Raw genomic sequence first — 19,663 nt, 5'->3', positions numbered from 1 at the left:
TGTCTCTGTTTGTTTGTCTTGCTGGTATCTGCCCTCGGTTTGTTAAATTAACCGTGCTGGACTGCAGAATGAAAACACAGCTCCCTCAGAGCTGCACAAACAGGCCTGACTGAAACAACAACATGCTTTAATATCACAAACTGGACCCAGAGCTTTGTTTGTGCAACATTCGTCACCAGTGAGAGGATCATGGGTTACATCTGTGAAGAGGAAATGTATTTATATGAGGAGAGGAAGAGGCAGATATACCAACGTTTCTAAAAACTAAACCACAGTGAAGTGGTGCAAATGAAAAACAAACCCTGCAGACCAGAGCTCTGTCAGAGCTGTAAATCTCTCAGCAGACTGTGTCAGTGTTTTCAGTCAACAAACCTGTGCACAGACTAGAGCTCAAGGATAACTGAGCTAACTAGCTAACAACAGCTACAGTTTGCAGCTGCAGACACTTAACTCAGAGGCAGAGCAGGTCTAGACCGTACTCTATGTTCTATTATTAACAAAGACCCAACATCAAGACAGGATCAGATCCAGTCCCATCTTACAGACAGGACTCAGTCTGATCTCATCTTAATCCACCATGAGCAGAGCACTTTGCAGCATTTAGCAAGTTACAGTGGCAAGGACAAACTTCCTTTAACAGGCAGAAACCTCCAGCAGGACCAGACTCATGTTAGACACACATCTGCTGAGACCGTGTTGGAGAGAGGGATAGAGGGAGATGAAGAAAGAGAGAGAGATGATAGTGGGGAGACGGATAGTAGTAGTTGTAGCATCTGGAGTCTGGCGCGTCCACAGCAGCAGAGATCCAGAGGAACCTACGAGACAAGGGAGCTCAGGGACTCCAGAAAGGTCTATGGTTAGGAACTTTAAAGGTGACATATCATGCAAAATGGACTTTTTAATGGTTCTCTACCTGAAATATGTTTCCCTGGCGTGTCTATAAACCCCCCGAGAATGAAAATACTCCATTCTGCCCCTGTTCTGATTTCTCCACCTTTCTGTAAATGTGTGTGAAACCAGCCGTTTCAGACTTCAGTGTTTTTGTTACGTAACAACAATATCCGGTCTGTCACGGAGTCAGAGCTCGGAGCTTGTTCAGTCCATAGACTGTATAAAATACAACTCAACCCCTCCTCTGTTTTTCATTCCCTGCACACATGTGTGCTAACAAGGAGCTTAGGAGGGAGGCATGCTAGTTGTAGGCTGTCTTAATAAACACAAAGGTCTGTTTTACTCCCCACGTCTGCAGATTTGAAGATCTAGTGGATGATTTTTATTTACCATGGATAAGTGCTAGCGCTAGTTAGCATAGCTACATAGCTACATGTCGTAGCTGTAGCTGTGTACCAAGACACACGTCGACATACTGACAAATAAAACAACAAGAAACACTAAATCTGTGACCAATCCTTCAGAAAGGTCCTGCTGCCTTTCTGGCAGAGGTCGGTTTTACTCCCCACGTCTGCAGATTTGAAGATCTAGTGGATGATTTTTATTTATCATGGATAAGTGCTAGTGCTACTTAGCATAGCCACATAGCTACATGTTCGTAGCTGTGTACCAAGACACACGTCTACATACTGATAAATAAAACAACAAGAAACACTAAATCTGTGACCAATCCTTCAGAAAGGTCCTGCTGCAGGCGCCTCTCCATCAGGATCAGATTCTGGATCAGATTCAGAGGGTTGAAGTAACGTGATCTGTGAGCAGCCGTGTATATTCAGCCAACATGTAAACATTAGATCAACGTGCTGGAGAGCCGAGGCCACATCCACTTCCTGAGGGGGCGTGGTCAGAGAGAAAACAGACTGTTCTGAGGAGGGCTGAAGAAGAGGGCTTTTCAGGCAGACCAAAATCTGATTTCAAAGTGTTTTTTTGAGCATAAACTTTAAAGACATGTTTTGGGGACCTCTTAGACCAATATATGTTGATGAAAAAGCGTGATATGTCACCTTTAATGGGACAGGAAGACCTGGCAGTCTAGGCGTATAGCAGCAGAACTAAGAGCTGGTCCTGGCTGGTAAATGGAGTTGCAGTTCTGCAGAGTACTCAGTGAGTCCGGCTCGTAGAGAACTTTGCTGCAGCTTCCATTGGTGGTCTAAAAACTGAGAGCTTCATGCAGTCTGTTTCTAATTTTGGAAACTGAGCTGTGTCTGAAATGCACTTTGTTTTGAAATATTGTCGGTGTTTTTGAATTTGCATTTTATCCAAAGTTGCAGCCAGTCTCTCCTGCATGATGACTACCATCCAACAGAAGCTCTCTGTGTCATCACTGAGTTTTCACAGTGAGTTCATGAATATATCCAAACAGCGGTCTCAAACCCGGTACAGCAGAGTTCACCGACTCATTCCTGCTGCATGGAAACAAGCCTCTGCTCCGACCACATCACACACACGGGTCGTGGTCGCTCTCAGCGCAGCCCCAGCTTCATTTCAGCTTCTCGTGGCTTTTTCAGGCTTTCCAGAGACGACAAATATGTCTCACATGTTGCTTGGTGTTAAAGGTTTCACAAGACGCTGCTGGGTTGAAAACATTAAATATCTTCAAGAGGACGTGCTTCATCTGAGGCTGTCAGATAACTTTAAACAGACAGGAGACGTGTAACATGACCTGTTTGTGATCTGTGTGGATTTAAACTCTCCTCGTGTTTGTTGTGAATGAGTCTCCAACTTGAGAACACATAACGCTCAGATTTCCTCCGACTGTTTCCGCCTCCCTTCCCGTCTCAGGCTGGAGGCAGAGAACAAGAGGATGTAAGCATCAACACAGCGCCGCGGTCAACATTATGACACAATGAGAGGCTGCAGGAAGTGTGTTTGACTGAGAGGCTTAAAACACTGGAAGAAAGTCAACTATTCCTCGACCTACAGCTCAGGATTAACCCTTAGTGAACCGCATTCTTCAGAAAGTCCAGAGCATACTTAAAAAAATACTGTTCTGTTATCCTGCCATCAAATATGAGACATTGACTGACATGAATCAGATTATAAAAATCCACTTCAACCACGCTGATTAATACACTCTGCTGAGATTATAGAGTTTTCAAATTAGAGCAGAGAGAAAATAAAAACATACACTAAACCTGTCTAGTTTTTAGTGTTACATTAGTTTTAGGATATTTTTTGTATGTTTTGCACATTAAGTAGTTTGTTCTGTCTGAAGTCTATCTTGTAATTTTGTATCGACCTAACATCTCACTGGCTGCAAAACAAGTTTACCTACGAGTACAAACAAAGTAACCTGAACCTGAACCTAAATATTCTCTAAAGTTCCTGAGGGTTATTTAATCTTACAAATTCAAAGAGATGAACTTTAACAGTCCCTTGTGTTTTCAAGTCTTATTTACACACAAAAAATAAGGATTAAAAGTTAAAAAAAAAGTACAAAAGTTTTGAGATCTTAAAACTTAACCAACTAAAGAAAATATCTGGAATATATAGAAAAAATATTCAGATATCTGTGAGATGAAAAATTGAAAATTCACATGAAAAAAAATCTCAGAATTTTTGATTAAATTCACACATTTACCAGAAATAAATACTGTAAAATTACACAAAAAAAAAAATCTTCAAACAGAAATGAACAACATTTTTTTTTAAATGAAATATAAAATAATTCCTGGTAGATACAATTCAATATTTAAAACAAAAATAACCGGACTATTACTTTAAATAATTCTATTTGAAGGTAAAGTGAATAGAGATGTGAATATTTAGTGATATCTAGCAGTCAGATTCTAGACTGAAACACTCCCTCTCTCACTCCTCTTGGTGAAGTGACGGTGGCCTTTAAGGACAAGAAGCTCCTGTCATACATGACATCATAAACGTCTTATCAATACCAAGCGGCAAACTCCGGTCTCAAACGATGAAGCCAATGCGGAAGTGATATAAACTGCAGTACATCGAGAATCCTCTTGAGGCTGGCTGCAGAAACACTGGAAACCACATAGACATGAATGGGAAAAAGACGATCTTTGCAGCATTAATAAACATGTTTACAGCCTGGTTCAAAAAACAGCTTGGCCCTACAACGCTAATCTCTCTAATGGCACACACTGTGCAGGGGGTGAATTTTTTTCTAACGTGACGGTTAAGAAGATATTAAGATTATGAGTTTTGCCCAAATAAGGACATGACTGACGTGAATCCCGGTCGGGAACACACAGCCATTGGCTAAGAGACTCACACTACGTCACACTCTGCCTAGTTGAGTTCCGCATTACCAATATGGCTGCTGCCGTCGATTTGCTTCAAAACAGCTCTCAGTAACAGATGGGTGACATCACGGATACCACGTCCATATTTTATACAGTCTATGATCAATACAAATCATTCTGTACACATGTCACTAGTTTGTCTGTTCTGTAGAACATGGCGAGGCAATGTGGCAGCATCAGTGGAGGGGCTCATTTTAAGTCAGACGTACTCATTAATATCATATTTATTTTCTACCATGTCTGATCTGATAAACGCTGCTAAATACAACAAACTGCACCTTTAAAGACGTAAACATACAAGAGAAATGTACAAATCTGTTTGAAAAAATGAGAATTAAGTCAGAAATCCAAGAAAATAAATTGACAAATTTACAGGAAGATATTTCCAATAATTTTATGGTTTTAATTTATACATTTATTTATTAATGCCCTGATAAACGGCTTTACTCCACGCTGGTGTGTTTACTGAGGAAGCTACAGGTCTCAGTCTGCTGGGTCAGATCACAGCTGTAAAAATGAATCTATAAATTATGTGTAAATGATAAAACGGAGTCACATTACTTTGTTAAAGACTCTTTATCTAATACTTCCACAGACATTAAGGTCCCCCCTCCATCGGCCCTCAGCCTTAAAGACTCGGTCCTCCCATAAGGAGGTCTCGGGGGAGAGGGTCAGGAAGTGGCCTATTTGTTCCACACAAGATTCCACAAATACCAGAGTGAGACCTAAAGGGAGGAGAGCCTGCTTCCCGTTGTTTCCAGTCCGCCTGTTAAGACAAGTGAAGATGGCTTTGCTTCTTTAACCTCCAGTTTCTCTCTCTCTCTCACGCTCCAGCCTCCCTCTCCCCCCCTCTCCCTCCTCTCTCCCTCCAGGCCTCTTCGATCTGAATTCCTCCTGCGAGTTATAGATAGTTTGGGGCAGAAGTCTCCAGCTGATTTACAAGCTGACAAGTTAGCTCTAAGTATTTCCATCCCGTGCATCACCCTCACTAACGGCCTCACTATGAGTGCGGTTTGGAGGATACGTAAAAACATGTGTATGACGAGGACGCCAGCTTCCTGAGCTGTTCTTCACACAGCGTGGGCTTCTAGTAGGAGGCTGGAGGATTTCTCAAGACACACTAATTTCATTCATTGAATTCAGACCATCAGAAAGTCTGAATCCAACGCTTCTTTGTTGAGACTTGTGAAGGGAATAAGTGGAGAACTTTCAGCACAGGAACCCGTCCAACACAAAGCTCAGGATGTTACTCTGTGGAAACCCCCGACCTGAAGTATGTGTTAATAAGTGAATAAAATACAGAATGTTTTTCCATCCTGATCCTGTTCTTCTTAAAGGAATGTTCCTCACTGGCTGTTAGAAACAACAAGCTGTGAAGACTGCAAATAAAAACTCTGCACACAGTTTAAAGCTGATTCAAGCTTCTAGAGGCGTACACACATTCAGTCTCTACATGTCAGACATGCTGCATCTGAAGAGCCATGATCACCATTAACGCTTAGCATGAACTCCCATCTCCTGTGTACCTGATGTGGCAGTAAATCCACAACATAAGCAGCCATCTTCAACATAACCGCCTCAGGGGACTGGACTGCCTCAGCCAATGAAACACGAGCTCAAAGAATTATCTGGTTTTTCAAGCAAATACAAAGACATCAGTGTGATGAAGATGGAAACAGACATGATGACGGACGAACTTGCTCTACTGAACGAGCACCTGGGGATTCAGGTATGACTGCTACAACTATTTCATGTCTCCAACATTGACTCCCATCAGGACGGAGATAAGAATGGCGTGCACTGACTGCTGGCTGCTGAGACGCTTTCTGCTCTGATGATGACATCAGAGAGTGAGATCATGAGAGTGTTTTGGACTCAAAAAGCCGTGATCGCAGAGATCGGCCGGTGTTTTGGTTTAAACAGCGACCCTGTTAACTGGAGACTTTCAGCCGGATGCATCCCTCATAAACGTCTTTAGACCATCATTAAATATCTGATGAGGATATTTTGAAATCTTAATAAAAACTGAACTAGTTTGCATTCCCAGGAACTCCCTCTGTGTTTCAACAGCTGTGTAAACTCCACAAACACTGACACGTTCAGCTGAAGGTCTCCAGTTTACAGGGTCACTTTTAAAACCGGAACACCGGGAGAGACGCATTCACGGTGGGCTGAGAGAAGACTACTGTTACAAGCTGCTAAATCAAGAGAATCACAGCTTCTTCTTTTGAAAAGTACACACACATACAAAAAAGATAGAACAAATAAAAACTAATGAAAGAAAGAGAAATCAAGTGAATCACAGATGTGTGTGATGTTATTGTGGACGGAGGGAGGAATAAAAACACTGAGGTTAATCTACCAATCAGACACGTTCAGCATTGCAGGACCCGCCCCCCTTTGAAAAGTACTACCCCCTACCAGGGGCTTTTCAGAAGGGAGATTAACTACCCCTGAACTAAATTTAGACCCTGGGTCGACCGATCGAAAAACGCCTTTTGGTGCTACAACTTGGTCCACTGGCTGCTCAGACCCAAATCTTAAATGCTCCGACACCGGTCTGTTGGCTGCTGTGACGGTTACTACATTTATTTTACATTTGAGCTGAAAGCCGGACAATCAGGGAGCAAGGTCAAAAGGTTTCTGATTCGATAATGAGAAGTTTGGGGAGCAGGTAGTTACCCAAGGTTTGTCACAATATCTGGATATCATCAGCTGGAGGAAGGTCTCTCCATCCCTGATCATGTAAACCAGGGGTGTCCAAACTTTTTTCAAAGAGGGCCACATTTGATGTTGTCAGAATACCTCAGGGCCAGTGGCTCCTACTGAGACTTAGGAATCATAAAAGTTAGATATGAAATGTCTTAATAATTATTTTACATTATTATCTCAATAAATCAGTAACTAGGTAGTCCTCAGTTCTCCACAAGCCACGAATACATTAGCAAACTTTATCTTCTTCTGGAGGATCAGGGGTCGGGCAATGTAGGAAAAATATTGTCTCATTATTTTCCTATGGCAGGATCATGATCTGGATTTCATCACACTTCTTTTTCATGTTGTTTTTAAGACTTTTCTGACCAGCAGACAACATATTAAGAACTAAATAATTCTTGTCCTGCATTCTAAACTATTTTTATGCACCAAATTTGGCCTTTTCTGCACAATTTCATAATTTAGATTTTTTTCTTGTAACCTCTTTTGTGTCTTCTGAACTTTTAGTGTTCATCAAGAACATTTTCACACCATGATAAAAATATTAATTTGAAAACCTGTCAGCTTTAAAGCTGGGGTTGGTAGTCAGATTTAGATCCACTTTTTGTTATACTGGTTAAAATGATCTTTATGTCCTGATGGCAATCAATACATGATGTGTTCTTAAAAAAGAAGGAAGAAAAGCTGCTACCAATCAGCCTTTTTTGGGTCCAAAATTTTAAACCATTCAAATCCCGTCCTGCTGTTCTGCCCGCCTCCTGCGCGTACATTTCCCCGGCATGTACTCCGAGTCCCCGTCTCCTGCCTCTACTGCCCCTGACTCTATTTCCTGCCCCTCTCGCTCAACCTCGGGCCTGTCCCCTCTGACCCGATGAGGGGCTTCGCTCAGGACTGTAGTCCGGATCAGAGTCTAAAAAGCTCTCACCACGGGGGCTCTGACAAGCAGAAGAATTAATGACATTTAGTAAGTCCTACAGAAAGTGTAGATGTGTTATAGCGTCCGTCCGGACGCTGTAGTGATGACGAGCTGATTCGTGAACACGTTGATCTTTAATAACCGGTCACTGTCGGCCGTGATCACGCCAACCAACAAAACAACAATCAATGTTTGAATGAATGAAGAACTTCTCCTCTTGTCTCTCCTCTCTCCCGCTCACACACTCTACACCTCTCCTGATGCCTTCACTGACTGTCAACACTGTAGGAATTAAGAACATCTACACTGAACATGTTTAACAAACAGTAGAGTTGTTACAGTATTATATATGTGTTATAACTTTTCTCCTGATATCGTGTCACCGGTACAACTGGATAATGCTAGCATGACAGTTGTGAGTACTAACAGCAGCCATGTTTGTTTGTGTTTTTAACTTTCACTATGAGAATGTTTTGGTGAGGACCGGTTTTGAATCAGTCACCATCATATGGTCGCAAGTCAGTGGCGCTCGTGCATGTGAGGGGGGGGGGGGGGGGGGGGGCATCGTTTTGGAGGAGCTCTGAGGGAGGAGGGGAGGGGTTAGACGGAGTCATGAGGAAATGCTACATTCAAATTCATGCTAGTTTTCCGAGACTACCAACCCTAGCTTTAAGAGTTCTTGTGTTTCTTCTTTATTGTCGTCTTGCAGAATTCCCAGAGCTTTGGCTTTTATAAAAGTAGTCAGTATGAAGCTTTTTGAGATGTTTCTGGATTGACTTTAGTTTTGTTTGTGCGCTTGAAAGAAACTGCAAATGTACAGATGATTCAGATGGGATTAATATCTGTGCTATAAATAACACAATTTAAGATGGAAGCTTGGGGCCATAAATAAATGGACCTTGGGCCGCGATTGGCCCCCGGGCCGTACTTTGGACACCCCTGATGTAAACTCATGAGGACTCCTAACCAACAACACAGAGAGGAAAGAAACTCCATGATGAAGAGTGACACTTTTTATGCTTCTACTTCTCTTATCATTAAAATGATTTTAAAGAAAAGCCTGAAAAGTTATTTTTCTGGAAGTCTGAGGAAACAGTTGGGAGCAGAAAGTTTGAGGCCTGAATCAAAGTGGAAGCGAGTTAAGGCAGAATGACTTCCTGAATGGGCAGAAACAACAACGTCTCTGCCAAAGTGAACAGGCAGCACTAAGGGTGCACACAGAGAGAGAGGATGAGGAGGGAGAGAAAGAGGGATGAGCTTTGAAATATCTCAAAGTTAATTAATGTAACGGTAAGATGAAGAATGCAGAGATCAAACTTCTTCATCATCATATTTAAAGACAGGATGATGAGAGAGGCTCGCAGACGGCCTGCTGAACACTCTCTGTGGTTATCGACTTCTTTTATGACTCTGTTAATAAAATGAACATTAAACATGAATCGACCTGCTGCAACACAAACACAACACCAAGGAGAGACCTGGACCTGCTGCCAAACGCCAGCACTCTCATCCCACAGAGTAAACTCTGGAGGAAACTTGAGGACAGTCCGTCCCCGTCAGCTGTAACCTCCGTCTGCTGAATGCTGCATATCCGGTCTGACTGGAGCGACTCCGTGACCCGGACCAGAGGCCTCTGCTCGGGGAATGCTCTGAACTTCAGGCTGTTTGTCTCCTCTGAGGGAGGACATCTGCCACAGATTACAGATTATTGTCATGTTACGGGGAACTCTGCTTTCCAACTCATGTCAGGCCAACATGTTCTGGTGTTTAGTTTTGAACGAGGGAGACTTCATAGATAGATAGATAGAAACTGTATCCTCTGGGAAGGTTCCCTCAGGAAATTCTTCATGTTTAAGGACAGCTGTTTGGGACTGCCTCCCTAAAACACAGTCTTTGGTATCAGTAAGTTTATCAGTCAGTTTGCCAGTCAGTGCAACAATCCAACATCACGACCAACCGGACTCAAATAATCCACTAATGTCAGGTCAACTTCTTTCAAAAACAACAAACAGTAACAGTGTAGAGCTGCAGAAATGCTCATACAAGTCCACGACAGATAAACATCAGTTATCATCAGTGACTTTTAGTCCAGGTAGTGTTAGTAGTAAAACACAGAGGAACATAATAACAGGTTCTGGTTGTACGCAGGAGTAAAGTCCGTACAGAGAGCAAAAACAGGAGGAGCAGGATCCACCGTCATGTGATCCCAGAACCCCCAGCAGTCACCTGATGATGGATCAGCTTTCATCCATCGTTCATCTCAGACCGCCGCGGTTACTTTCATGTTGTTGTTCAGACTGTAAACAGGGTATCACATGAAGAACTCCATCATGACATGAAGTCCTTTAAAGTCGGACCATTACTCCCTGGGGCTGTTTCACTGTCAGATGATAACTGATCAGTTTCAAGACTGGAGAATTCATCAGAAATTCACCCTGTGGGGCGCCGTTGGCCTAGCGGTCTAAGCGCGCCCCATATACAGAGGCTATAGCCCTTGTTGCAGAGGTCGTAGGTTGATTCCAGCCTTGACCATTTACTGCATGTCTTCCCCAACTCTCTGCCCCCCACATGTCCGGTCTCTCTTCAGCTGTTCTGTCCATTAAAGGTGGAAATGCCCAAAATATATAACTTTGAAAAAATAAAAAGAGAGAGATCATCCTGGGTGAAGAGGCTTCTGATCAGGCATGTTCAGATCCAGTTCTCTGGACTACATGAGAAGAATTGCCCAGTTGGGTGCTGCAAAAAACCTTTACCAACTGCAAGTCTGCAACAGTGCCACATCGAAGCTCCACCGTCATCAGGTCTTTGTACATCCTAATTGATCCTGCAACAGCGTAGTAGGGGACCATTGGGTTACGGTTTAGGACTTCTACTGAGCCCCAGTTTTCTGTGCTGAGAATCATTTTTGAGTCTCTGATCTTTGAAGATGGAAGCGTCCGGGTTTCGTTTGTCGTTGTCTGAGTAGTTTTGACCAATTACACCAGTCAGTGTTGGTTGCATGCAGAAAAAAAGATCACATGCAGAGTGAAGGAAGCAAAAACATTCACAGAAGTGTGAACCCAGACCCCGTCAGCTATCAGCACACAACACATTAGCTTTTACAGATCTCTCTTTCTACTGGGATCAGTCTATGAGTGAAAATCAAGTGTGGTTCATACCCAACCAACGATCATCAGACTGACTCTGAGCCTGTTCATGAGTTAGAATATCAGTTATGAGCAGTAAACCTTGAAGTACTAGCCAACACCAACAGATCCTTAATCTTCAGCAGACTAAAGCAGAGAAGTTGAGATAGAGAGCGGATCGACTCTGAGGTTAAATGTCTCTTTAAAAACACAATCAGATCCCCATCAATCGCAGCTCCTGTGATATAAACAGTCAAGGGGAGCAGCTCCTCTCACTGATTTAAAAAGCAAGTTCTTCCTTCTGGAAAACACCTATTGTCTAAAATCATCCCACTGGGCCTTTCTTTGAGGAACATCCTGTCTGTACTGGTCCGAGCTCAAAGAAAAGGTGCATCCTGTCTGTCTGCGTCCAAATCTTGATTAAATCTTAATGCGCTCTTGTTTGTGTAGAGGACTCTTGGCTCCAGCTTTAGGTCCTACTTACACAACGTGATGCTGAACCAGTTGTTTAACCCTCAGTCTGCCTGAAACACAGAGAGCTGTGAAGTCAAACCCACATCGTTCCTCCTTTAAAAGACAATTTGTTATCAGTAAGATTTCAATAATCTGCTCCTTTACAGACTGTTCTGGTTTCACAGCTGTGAAGAGTTTCATCTCTACAGCTGAGTATCAACTCTGATCCTGTTTGAGTACCAGCCCTACAGACAGGTCCTTTTTAGATCATTCTCAGAAACTCTGGTTCGTAATAAACAACAAGAAATGTGCATTTTTGCAAATCCAATCAGAACCAAGTTTGGACGTAGTTTGAAAAATGAAAGATGCGTCACAGCCCCAACGCTACGGCTGCTCACATTAACCTTCAACGCCACCTTTCTGTAACTTGAACGTGACGTGTAACAACATCAAATACATCAGAAACTCATCAACGCCTCCACACCTCTGCAAAAACTCCTTCTTCCTGCCTGCTGTGTGTCTCTCTGCTCCTCTCTCTGTCACAGCCACTACACTGCTAACTCTCCTCATTCACAGGTCTGCAAATACTGATGTTTGTTACATTCTTTTAGCATCAAATTAAGACTCACGCTTCTTTGTTACCGTCATAAACAGACTGAGCGCACAGGAGAGAGGCAGCAGTATCATCCAGTCTCTTTATATCCTCTATGAGTCTCAACCTGCAGACTGTCCACAGGGAGCTTCATGACTGCATGATGACCAACGCCATAAGATGACCTAATGTGGATGATGATATAAGATGATGCAGATATACACACCTCACACACCTCACACACCTCACACACCTCACACACCTCACACACCTCACACACCTCTTCTGGATCAGGACTGATGATTCAGACTGAATATCAGGAGTTCATTTTTTGTTGCTTTGGAATCGACATCATCTGGGTTTTACTTCATCAAAGTAAAATCCTGTTATCATGACAACTCCAGTTTGACTAAGCTACAAAGTCAGCCTACTATCACCTTAAGATTATATCAAGGATTAAAGGACTTATGTCTCAGCAGGATGCAGAAAAACTCCCCCATGCATTTATCTTTAGCAGACTAGACTACTGTAACGGGGTCTGTACAGGACTCCCTAAAAAGTCCATCAGACGACTGCAGCTCATACAGAATGCTGCTGCTTGAGTCCTAACAAGGACCAAGAAACCACATTACTCCAGTTCTTAGATCCCTACACTGGCTTCCTGTCTGTCAGAGAATAGACTTTAAAATTCTGCTGATGGTTTATAAAGACCTGAATGGTTTAGGCCCAAAATACATTGCTGATCTGCTACTACTATATGAACCACCTCGACCTCTGAGGTCATCAGGTACTGGTCTGCTTTCAGTCCATAGATTCAGAAGGAAACATGGTGAAGCAGCGTTTAGTCATTATGCACCACATATCTGGAACACACTCCCTGAAAGCTGTAGGTCTGCTCCAACTCTCACCTCTTTTAAATCAAAGACTAAGACTTTTTTATTTACCACTGCCTTCCTATCTTAGATTATTTTAACCCACTTTAAATTAAAATTTTAATGTCATTTTTAAGATATTTCTAATCTTCCTTTTCTTTTCTGTTTTATCATATTTGTCATTTTAATTATGTTCTTTTATGCCTGTCTGAATGTCTCCAATGCTTTTAATGTTTTAATGTAAAGCACATTGAGTTGCCCTCGTGTATGAAATGCGCTATACAAATAAAGCTGCCTTGCCTTGCCTTGCCTTGCCTAAGCTGCTCTCTACATGTCAGGACTTAACCAAAGCTCCTTTATGAGGAGAGACGCTCCACTCTGGAACAGGATCAACACACAAAACTACAACACTGGGATGCATGTTGTTTCTAGCCGGCAGCATCGTGTTAACGTCAGGAAACATGGTCTCTTCACTTTTTCCATACAGTATGAATAATTAAAGTCTGATGATATAATATTCTTTATCCACAAACACACCTGGATCAAGTTCCATGTGTGAAGTACGACGTGCCAGATGAAGACCTGAATTATTCAGGATTATAAGGACTCAGAGCAGCTGATACCAAACATGAAAGTGCGCCAGGTCGAGATGAAGATTATAATCTCATGTAGAAGAAGCTGCTGTGGTGAGTTAGACCTGATGGTTCAGATTCAGACTCTCTGTTAAAGCCTGGGTCCGGACTGAGTGATGGACCAGCTTCATTCAGACCAGCAGAGGAGCCGGTGATCTCTGTTAGAGGGGACAAAGAGACGCAGACAGGCCCGCTGTTTAACACGTTCACAAATCAGCTGCACACACACACACATGGAGTTAGAGGGTGTGTGTGTGTGTGGTGTGTGTGTGTGTGTGTGTGTGTGTGTGTGTGTGTGTGTGTGTGTGTGTGTGTGTGTGTGTGTGTGTGTGTGTGTGTGCACTTCTTGTTTGTTCCATGGAAATCACTGCAGCAGCAGCAGCACCCTCAGATCCAGACCCTGATCCAGCAGAGCTCTCTGAGGGGGAGGACCACGTGGGCCGCACAGAGTCCCTCCCTGTCTGCAGGACCGAGGGGGGGGAGCAGAGTCCTTTTCAGTCCCACTGTGTCACAAGGACCCTTGAACCAGAGCCAACAGAGGCAAACAAACAAAGCCTCTGATGCTGCCAAGCAAGTGAGCCATGAGGAGGACACTCGGATACTGTTAATGCAGGAAATGTGACACCCTGACTGCAAATGGAAAGACTCAAGACTACATTGTGTCCATATGTTAGAAGAAGAGAGCTGATATAGAAGATTACTGCACGACTCTGATTCATCCAAACAATCAGGAAACATGAGGTTGCTGCAAAAGTTCCTCTTTAATCCTAAAGAGTAAAAACCCAAGAGAAAGAGGAGAGAAACACAGAGTTGTGTGGATAGCTTGCAGAGTTAACCTCTTGTGTCTGTTGCATAACGTTCAGAGGAGTCAGAGGAACGTGTGTGGGTTATTCAGAGGAGCGATCCATCGTTGACCTCCATCATATCACACAGAGCAACAGGACTCTACGAGACAACCTACAGATCCAACTCTGCAGAGGAATCACTTCAAACGACGCCAACGTCACGATCGGATCCTCACATGAGAGGCTGTACGGCTTCATGATCACACCGCCCTCAGATATCAGCTTGCACTGAAGGACGGTGAGACGTGAGAGCGACAGAGAGAGTTTATCAGTGACCTTTGACCTTTGTGTGTGGTACAGAGAGTAACTTACGTGTCTGGACTCCCGGCGCTGGCCCTCGGTGTTCCTCAGCCAGCAGCGGCTCAGCTCGCTCAGCTCCAGGATGGGCTGCACCTTCAGCCGCACCGTGTCGCCCGACTGACGGATCATCTCCACGATCTCGTCCCGGCTCTTGTTCTCCACGTTCCTCCCGTTAATCTCCACGAGCCGGTCCCCTGGAACCAGACCCAGCGCCAGGTCCTTGGTGCCGGCGCCGGGCTCTGCGAAGTGGACCACTCGTCGGTACACGCCTCCGTCAGGGCTGCGGTCCAGCATGGTGGTGCGGCGCAGGGAGAACCCAAAGTCTCCGGTGTTCCGGCGCTGCAGCTCCAGCTCTCGTGTCTCCGGGGCGCTCGGAGCGACGACGGCCGGCAGCTGCAGCTCGGCGGGGAAGGTCTTATCCACTACCTCGGGGATGCAGACCCTCTTGGTGGGCGGGGCTCCGGCCTGCTGCTTCAGGCTGTGTTTGCGGAGCATGTTGAAGACTTTGCTCTCCACCTGCGGGGACGGGGCGGCCGAGTTCTGGCCTGAGGGCGTGGACCCCTCTGAGGGACTCTCTTCTTTGCTCCTCTGGGAGAAGGAGAAGCGTTTCATCATCTGACCCACCTGAGCCGAGTTTTGCTTGGCGATGGATCCAAACTGAGCGACGCGGTCTCGCACAGAGTTGCGGTGCCCGTCCTGTCCTCCCCCGCCCTCCCCCTTCAGGTCGTCGGTGGAGCTGGCGGCGCTCAGCTGGTCGTCCAGCACCATGCTGCTGCGGTTGCTCAAGCCGTCGGACTCGATGTCGGTGAGCGTGAGCTCGTTGCCGCTCGCCACCTTGATGGGGATGGGGTTTGAGATCTCCAGCTTGTTCTTGGACTCTCGCTTGGCCTCCCTCTTCAGGTTGAAGAAGCCGCGCCGCATGCTCATCTCCTCCAGACTGCGCAGCTCTGCAGCAGACATCCTCTCCTTCTTGTCCTTCTTGTCCTTCCTACTCCCTTCCCTCTCCTTATCCTTCTTCATCAGATTAAACATGATGACTGACTCAGTGTTCCCGTCAAACCAGGCAGAGTTTACCCGCAGAGCTGCAGGTCCAGGTCCAGGTCCAGGTCACCCGTCAGATGCTTTGGCTTTAACCAACAGGGACGAGTCCCCTGAGGAGAGGAGAGAGGAGGAACACTGGTTACAGGATGAATATGCATGAAGAGACACTGCTGAAAGACATTACTCACTAACATGTAAACATCACAGAGCACACACACGTGAACGACCTCTGACCTCTGTGTCCCTGCTCACAGCTCTAAATGAGTCCTGATCTGTACTCCAGTCTTTAATAGTTCCTTATTTCTGTAGACTTGCCCTCGGTGACATAAAGTTCATCTTCTCTGACCTTGAAGTGAACTCATCACACGTCTCTACAGTGAACTCAGAACCAGGACTCAGAACCAGGACTCAGAACCAGGACTCAGTATTCTCTGCTGGTCTGAGTCAGGACGGTAGCGTCTGCGAGGAGAGACTTGCTCCCCCGAACATCTGGCTCCTGCAGATCTGAGCCGTTTGTTTTTATTTTGGGAGACAATTAAACCGCATCAGGAGCCTGAGACCGTAAAGTAAGACCTCCAGCACTCGTACATTACGGAGGCCCACTGGAGGAGCTTGGCAGGACCAAAACACATTCCTGGCTTCAGTTTGAAACGGGTCTCTGAGTCCAAACCCTCAAAACTCAGGCAGGGACTCTCTGCTGCGCACACACGCACACACACACACACACACATACACATACACACAACCTGCAGCCTGCTTCTCATTAGGCTGAGTGACACACACGCTCCTCTATTATTACACACAGGTAATAATGTTGGGTTTAGACGTCTGTGTTTCATTGTTGAAATGTCAACGAGCTGCAGAGGATACACACTCACTCACTCACTCACTCACACTCACACTCACACACACACACACACACACACACTCAGGTGATGTCAGGGTAGAGTATAAATCTTTAAATATAGATGAAATGCCTTAGAGCCTCACGTTCTGTTACATTGACAACCAGAGACCGGTCAGATTGAATCCGGGCTGGATTATGTTTCTGCACTCTGATTCAGGAGTTGAAATCACGCTTAATATCAACCGTTAATCACTTCCTCTTTCTGCTCTTCTTCGTCACGTGACGGAGAGTTAACAGCGTGAATCTGAAGAGCTGCAGAGAAGCTGAAGAGAGAGGATGAAGAGGTTTCTGCAGGAGAATATAACTCCTGATGTCAGTGATGATGATGATGATGATGATGATGATGATGCAGTAAATGAGGATGCAGCGATGCACCAGATGCAAAGAGAGAGAAGTTGAACAGGTCCAGACTTTATGAAGCTGGGAGCATCTGAGCTGCAAAGTCTGAGCTGTCTGCAGGAAAACACATCACACCTCCATGACATGAGACAGCTGAAGAAGAGAGGGATCAGTCAAAATGCATCCCTGCACATGTTTAATAATGAGTCCTTAAAGACAACCTATGAGATGTTGAAGTTTCCTCTCTGCTCTCACTTTAAGAAGTCACAGACGTGAAAACATGAACACATGAACACAGGAACACAGGAACACATGAACACAGGAACACATGAACACAGGAACACAGGAACACATGAACACATGAACACAGGAACACAGGAACACAGGAACACAGGAACACAGAAACACAGGAACACAGGAACACAGGACTCTGCCCTCCGCATGGAGCTTTAATGTAAGTGGTTACAGCAGACCTGATTAAAGGGGACAGGTCAGGTATCTAGATGCTGTTCATTTATTCATCATGTCCACACAGACCTCCCTGCATGAGTCTGAGTCCAGCCCGGCCCCCCCGGTCCACACAGTCCTCCATGAGTCTGAGTCCAGCCCGGCCCCCCCCAGTCCACACTGTCCTCCCTGCATGAGTCTGAGTCCAGCCCGGCCCCCCCGGTCCACACAGTCCTCCCTGCATGAGTCTGGGTCCAGCCCGGCCCCCCCAGTCCACACAGTCCTCCCTGCATGAGTCTGGGTCCAGCCCGTCCAGCCCGTCCCCCCCAGTCCACACAGACCTCCCTGCATGAGTCTGAGTCCAGCCCGGTCCCCCCGGTCCACACAGTCCTCCCTGCATGAGTCTGGGTCCAGCCCGGCCCCCCCAGTCCACACAGTCCTCCCTGCATGAGTCTGGGTCCAGCCCGTCCCCCCCAGTCCACACAGACCTCCCTGCATGAGTCTGAGTCCAGCCCGGCCCCCCCCGGTCCACACAGTCCTCCATGAGTCTGAGTCCAGCCCGGCCCCCCCAGTCCACACTGTCCTCCCTGCATGAGTCTGAGTCCAGCCCGGCCCCCCCAGTCCACACAGTCCTCCCTACATGAGTCTGGGTCCAGCCCGTCCAGCCCGTCCCCCCCAGTCCACACAGACCTCCCTGCATGAGTCTGAGTCCAGCCCGGTCCCCCCGGTCCACACAGTCCTCCCTGCATGAGTCTGGGTCCAGCCCGGCCCCCCCAGTCCACACAGTCCTCCCTGCATGAGTCTGGGTCCAGCCCGTCCCCCCCAGTCCACACAGACCTCCCTGCATGAGTCTGAGTCCAGCCCGGCCCCCCCCGGTCCACACAGTCCTCCATGAGTCTGAGTCCAGCCCGGCCCCCCCAGTCCACACTGTCCTCCCTGCATGAGTCTGAGTCCAGCCCGGCCCCCCCAGTCCACACAGTCCTCCCTACATGAGTCTGGGTCCAGCCCGTCCAGCCCGTCCCCCCCAGTCCACACAGTCCTCCCTGCATGAATCTGAGTCCAGCCCCCCCCCGGTCCACACAGACCTCCCTACATGAGTCTGAGTCCAACCCGCCCCCCCGGTCCACAAAGTCCGGGTCCGCCCCTGTCTGACAGAGCTAACAGACATGTAGCTCCTGGGCTAGCTGCTGTAGCTAGCTGCTGTGAGAGGGTTTAATGTGTCATTAATGTTAATAAAGGTAAATACATATAATACAATATCAGAGACTGAGATCCTGAGAGGACCTTAAAGAGCAGCAGCAGCCCTGATTCATCCTGGTGAACTCTCAGTGATCAGCTAGCTAACTAGCCTGATCTGATCCAGTCTCAGCGGATCGTTTCAGGAACAACAGCCGGGATCCGTGATCCAGATCCCGGGCTGAGCGAGTCCTCAGACCGGCCCTGCTTCAGAACAGACCCACCCCCTCTGATTTAACGGTGTAACAGAAGGAGGAGTACTCACTGTGATCCAGGACTCCAAAGGTTCTGTGTTAGAAGGGGCAGCTCGGCTCGTTGGGAGCAGAAGCCGCAGACTGAAGCTTTCAGGGCTGGCTGCTCCCGGTCCTGGTCTCTGCAGGCGGGGAGAGGCGGGCAAACAGGGACCCCTGCTGGACCAGGGTCGCAAGTACAGGCTGCTCCCGGTCCGGGTCTCTGCAGGCTGCGGGCGGGGAGAGACAAACAGCGACCCCTGCTGGACCAGAGCCGCAGGTACAGGCTGCTGCTGATAATGCTGATACAGGAAACCACAGGAGACTTTATACACAATACATGATAAATACACTACATCAGAGTACCAGGAGGCTGTAGTACTGTGGAGGTGTGGATTTAGTTTGTTCTTGTTTTTCTTTTGTGTTTATAGTTGATGTTAGTATTATTATATCTATATATTTATTTGTATGCCTTCATGCCTTTGTACAAAGAGAGCACAGTCTACTAAGACATACACTGCGGGCACAATTATTAGATAAGTTGCATGTATGTGAATATTTCAAAAACTATATTAACAGTGGTTTTCAAATTTGTCAAGAAGTCAGATAGTGAATATATTTCTTCAACTGTGTGGTTAAAATGATGCTTTTCAAATTACGTTGGCTGTATTTTTAAATAAATGCAGAATCTGCAGAAATGAGCGTGACAAATTATTATGCAAGTTGGTGATAAGAGCATATAACTTGTGAAAATTAAAAACTAGGCACCATTTTAAACATTCTGTTGATT

General features: G+C 45.9%; 1 protein-coding gene across 4 annotated transcripts in view; it reads right to left on the bottom strand.

The window, feature by feature from the left end:
* Nucleotides 1-19,075, bottom strand: part of myo18ab (myosin XVIIIAb) — a 157,958-nt gene extending 138,883 nt beyond the window's left edge. For 3 of the 4 annotated variants that reach the window (XM_034701121.1, XM_034701122.1, XM_034701125.1), the window contains exons 1-2: nucleotides 18,909-19,074; nucleotides 14,686-15,824 (exon numbers count right to left, since the gene is read on the bottom strand). In XM_034701121.1, the coding sequence (XP_034557012.1) occupies nucleotides 14,686-15,705 (1,020 nt within the window). In that variant the 5' untranslated portion in view covers nucleotides 15,706-15,824; nucleotides 18,909-19,074. Of the gene's footprint in view, nucleotides 1-14,685; nucleotides 15,825-18,908 lie in introns of all 4 variants that reach the window. The other variant, XM_034701124.1, reaches the window with a different exon arrangement.
* Nucleotides 19,076-19,663: the final 588 nt, after the last annotated feature.

This window comes from Notolabrus celidotus, chromosome 14, assembly GCF_009762535.1.
Source record: "Notolabrus celidotus isolate fNotCel1 chromosome 14, fNotCel1.pri, whole genome shotgun sequence".
In the NCBI taxonomy this organism is placed as follows: Eukaryota; Metazoa; Chordata; class Actinopteri; order Labriformes; family Labridae; genus Notolabrus; species Notolabrus celidotus.
Note: the sequence above shows the minus strand (reverse complement) of the source record. Positions and strands in the feature narration are given on the sequence as shown.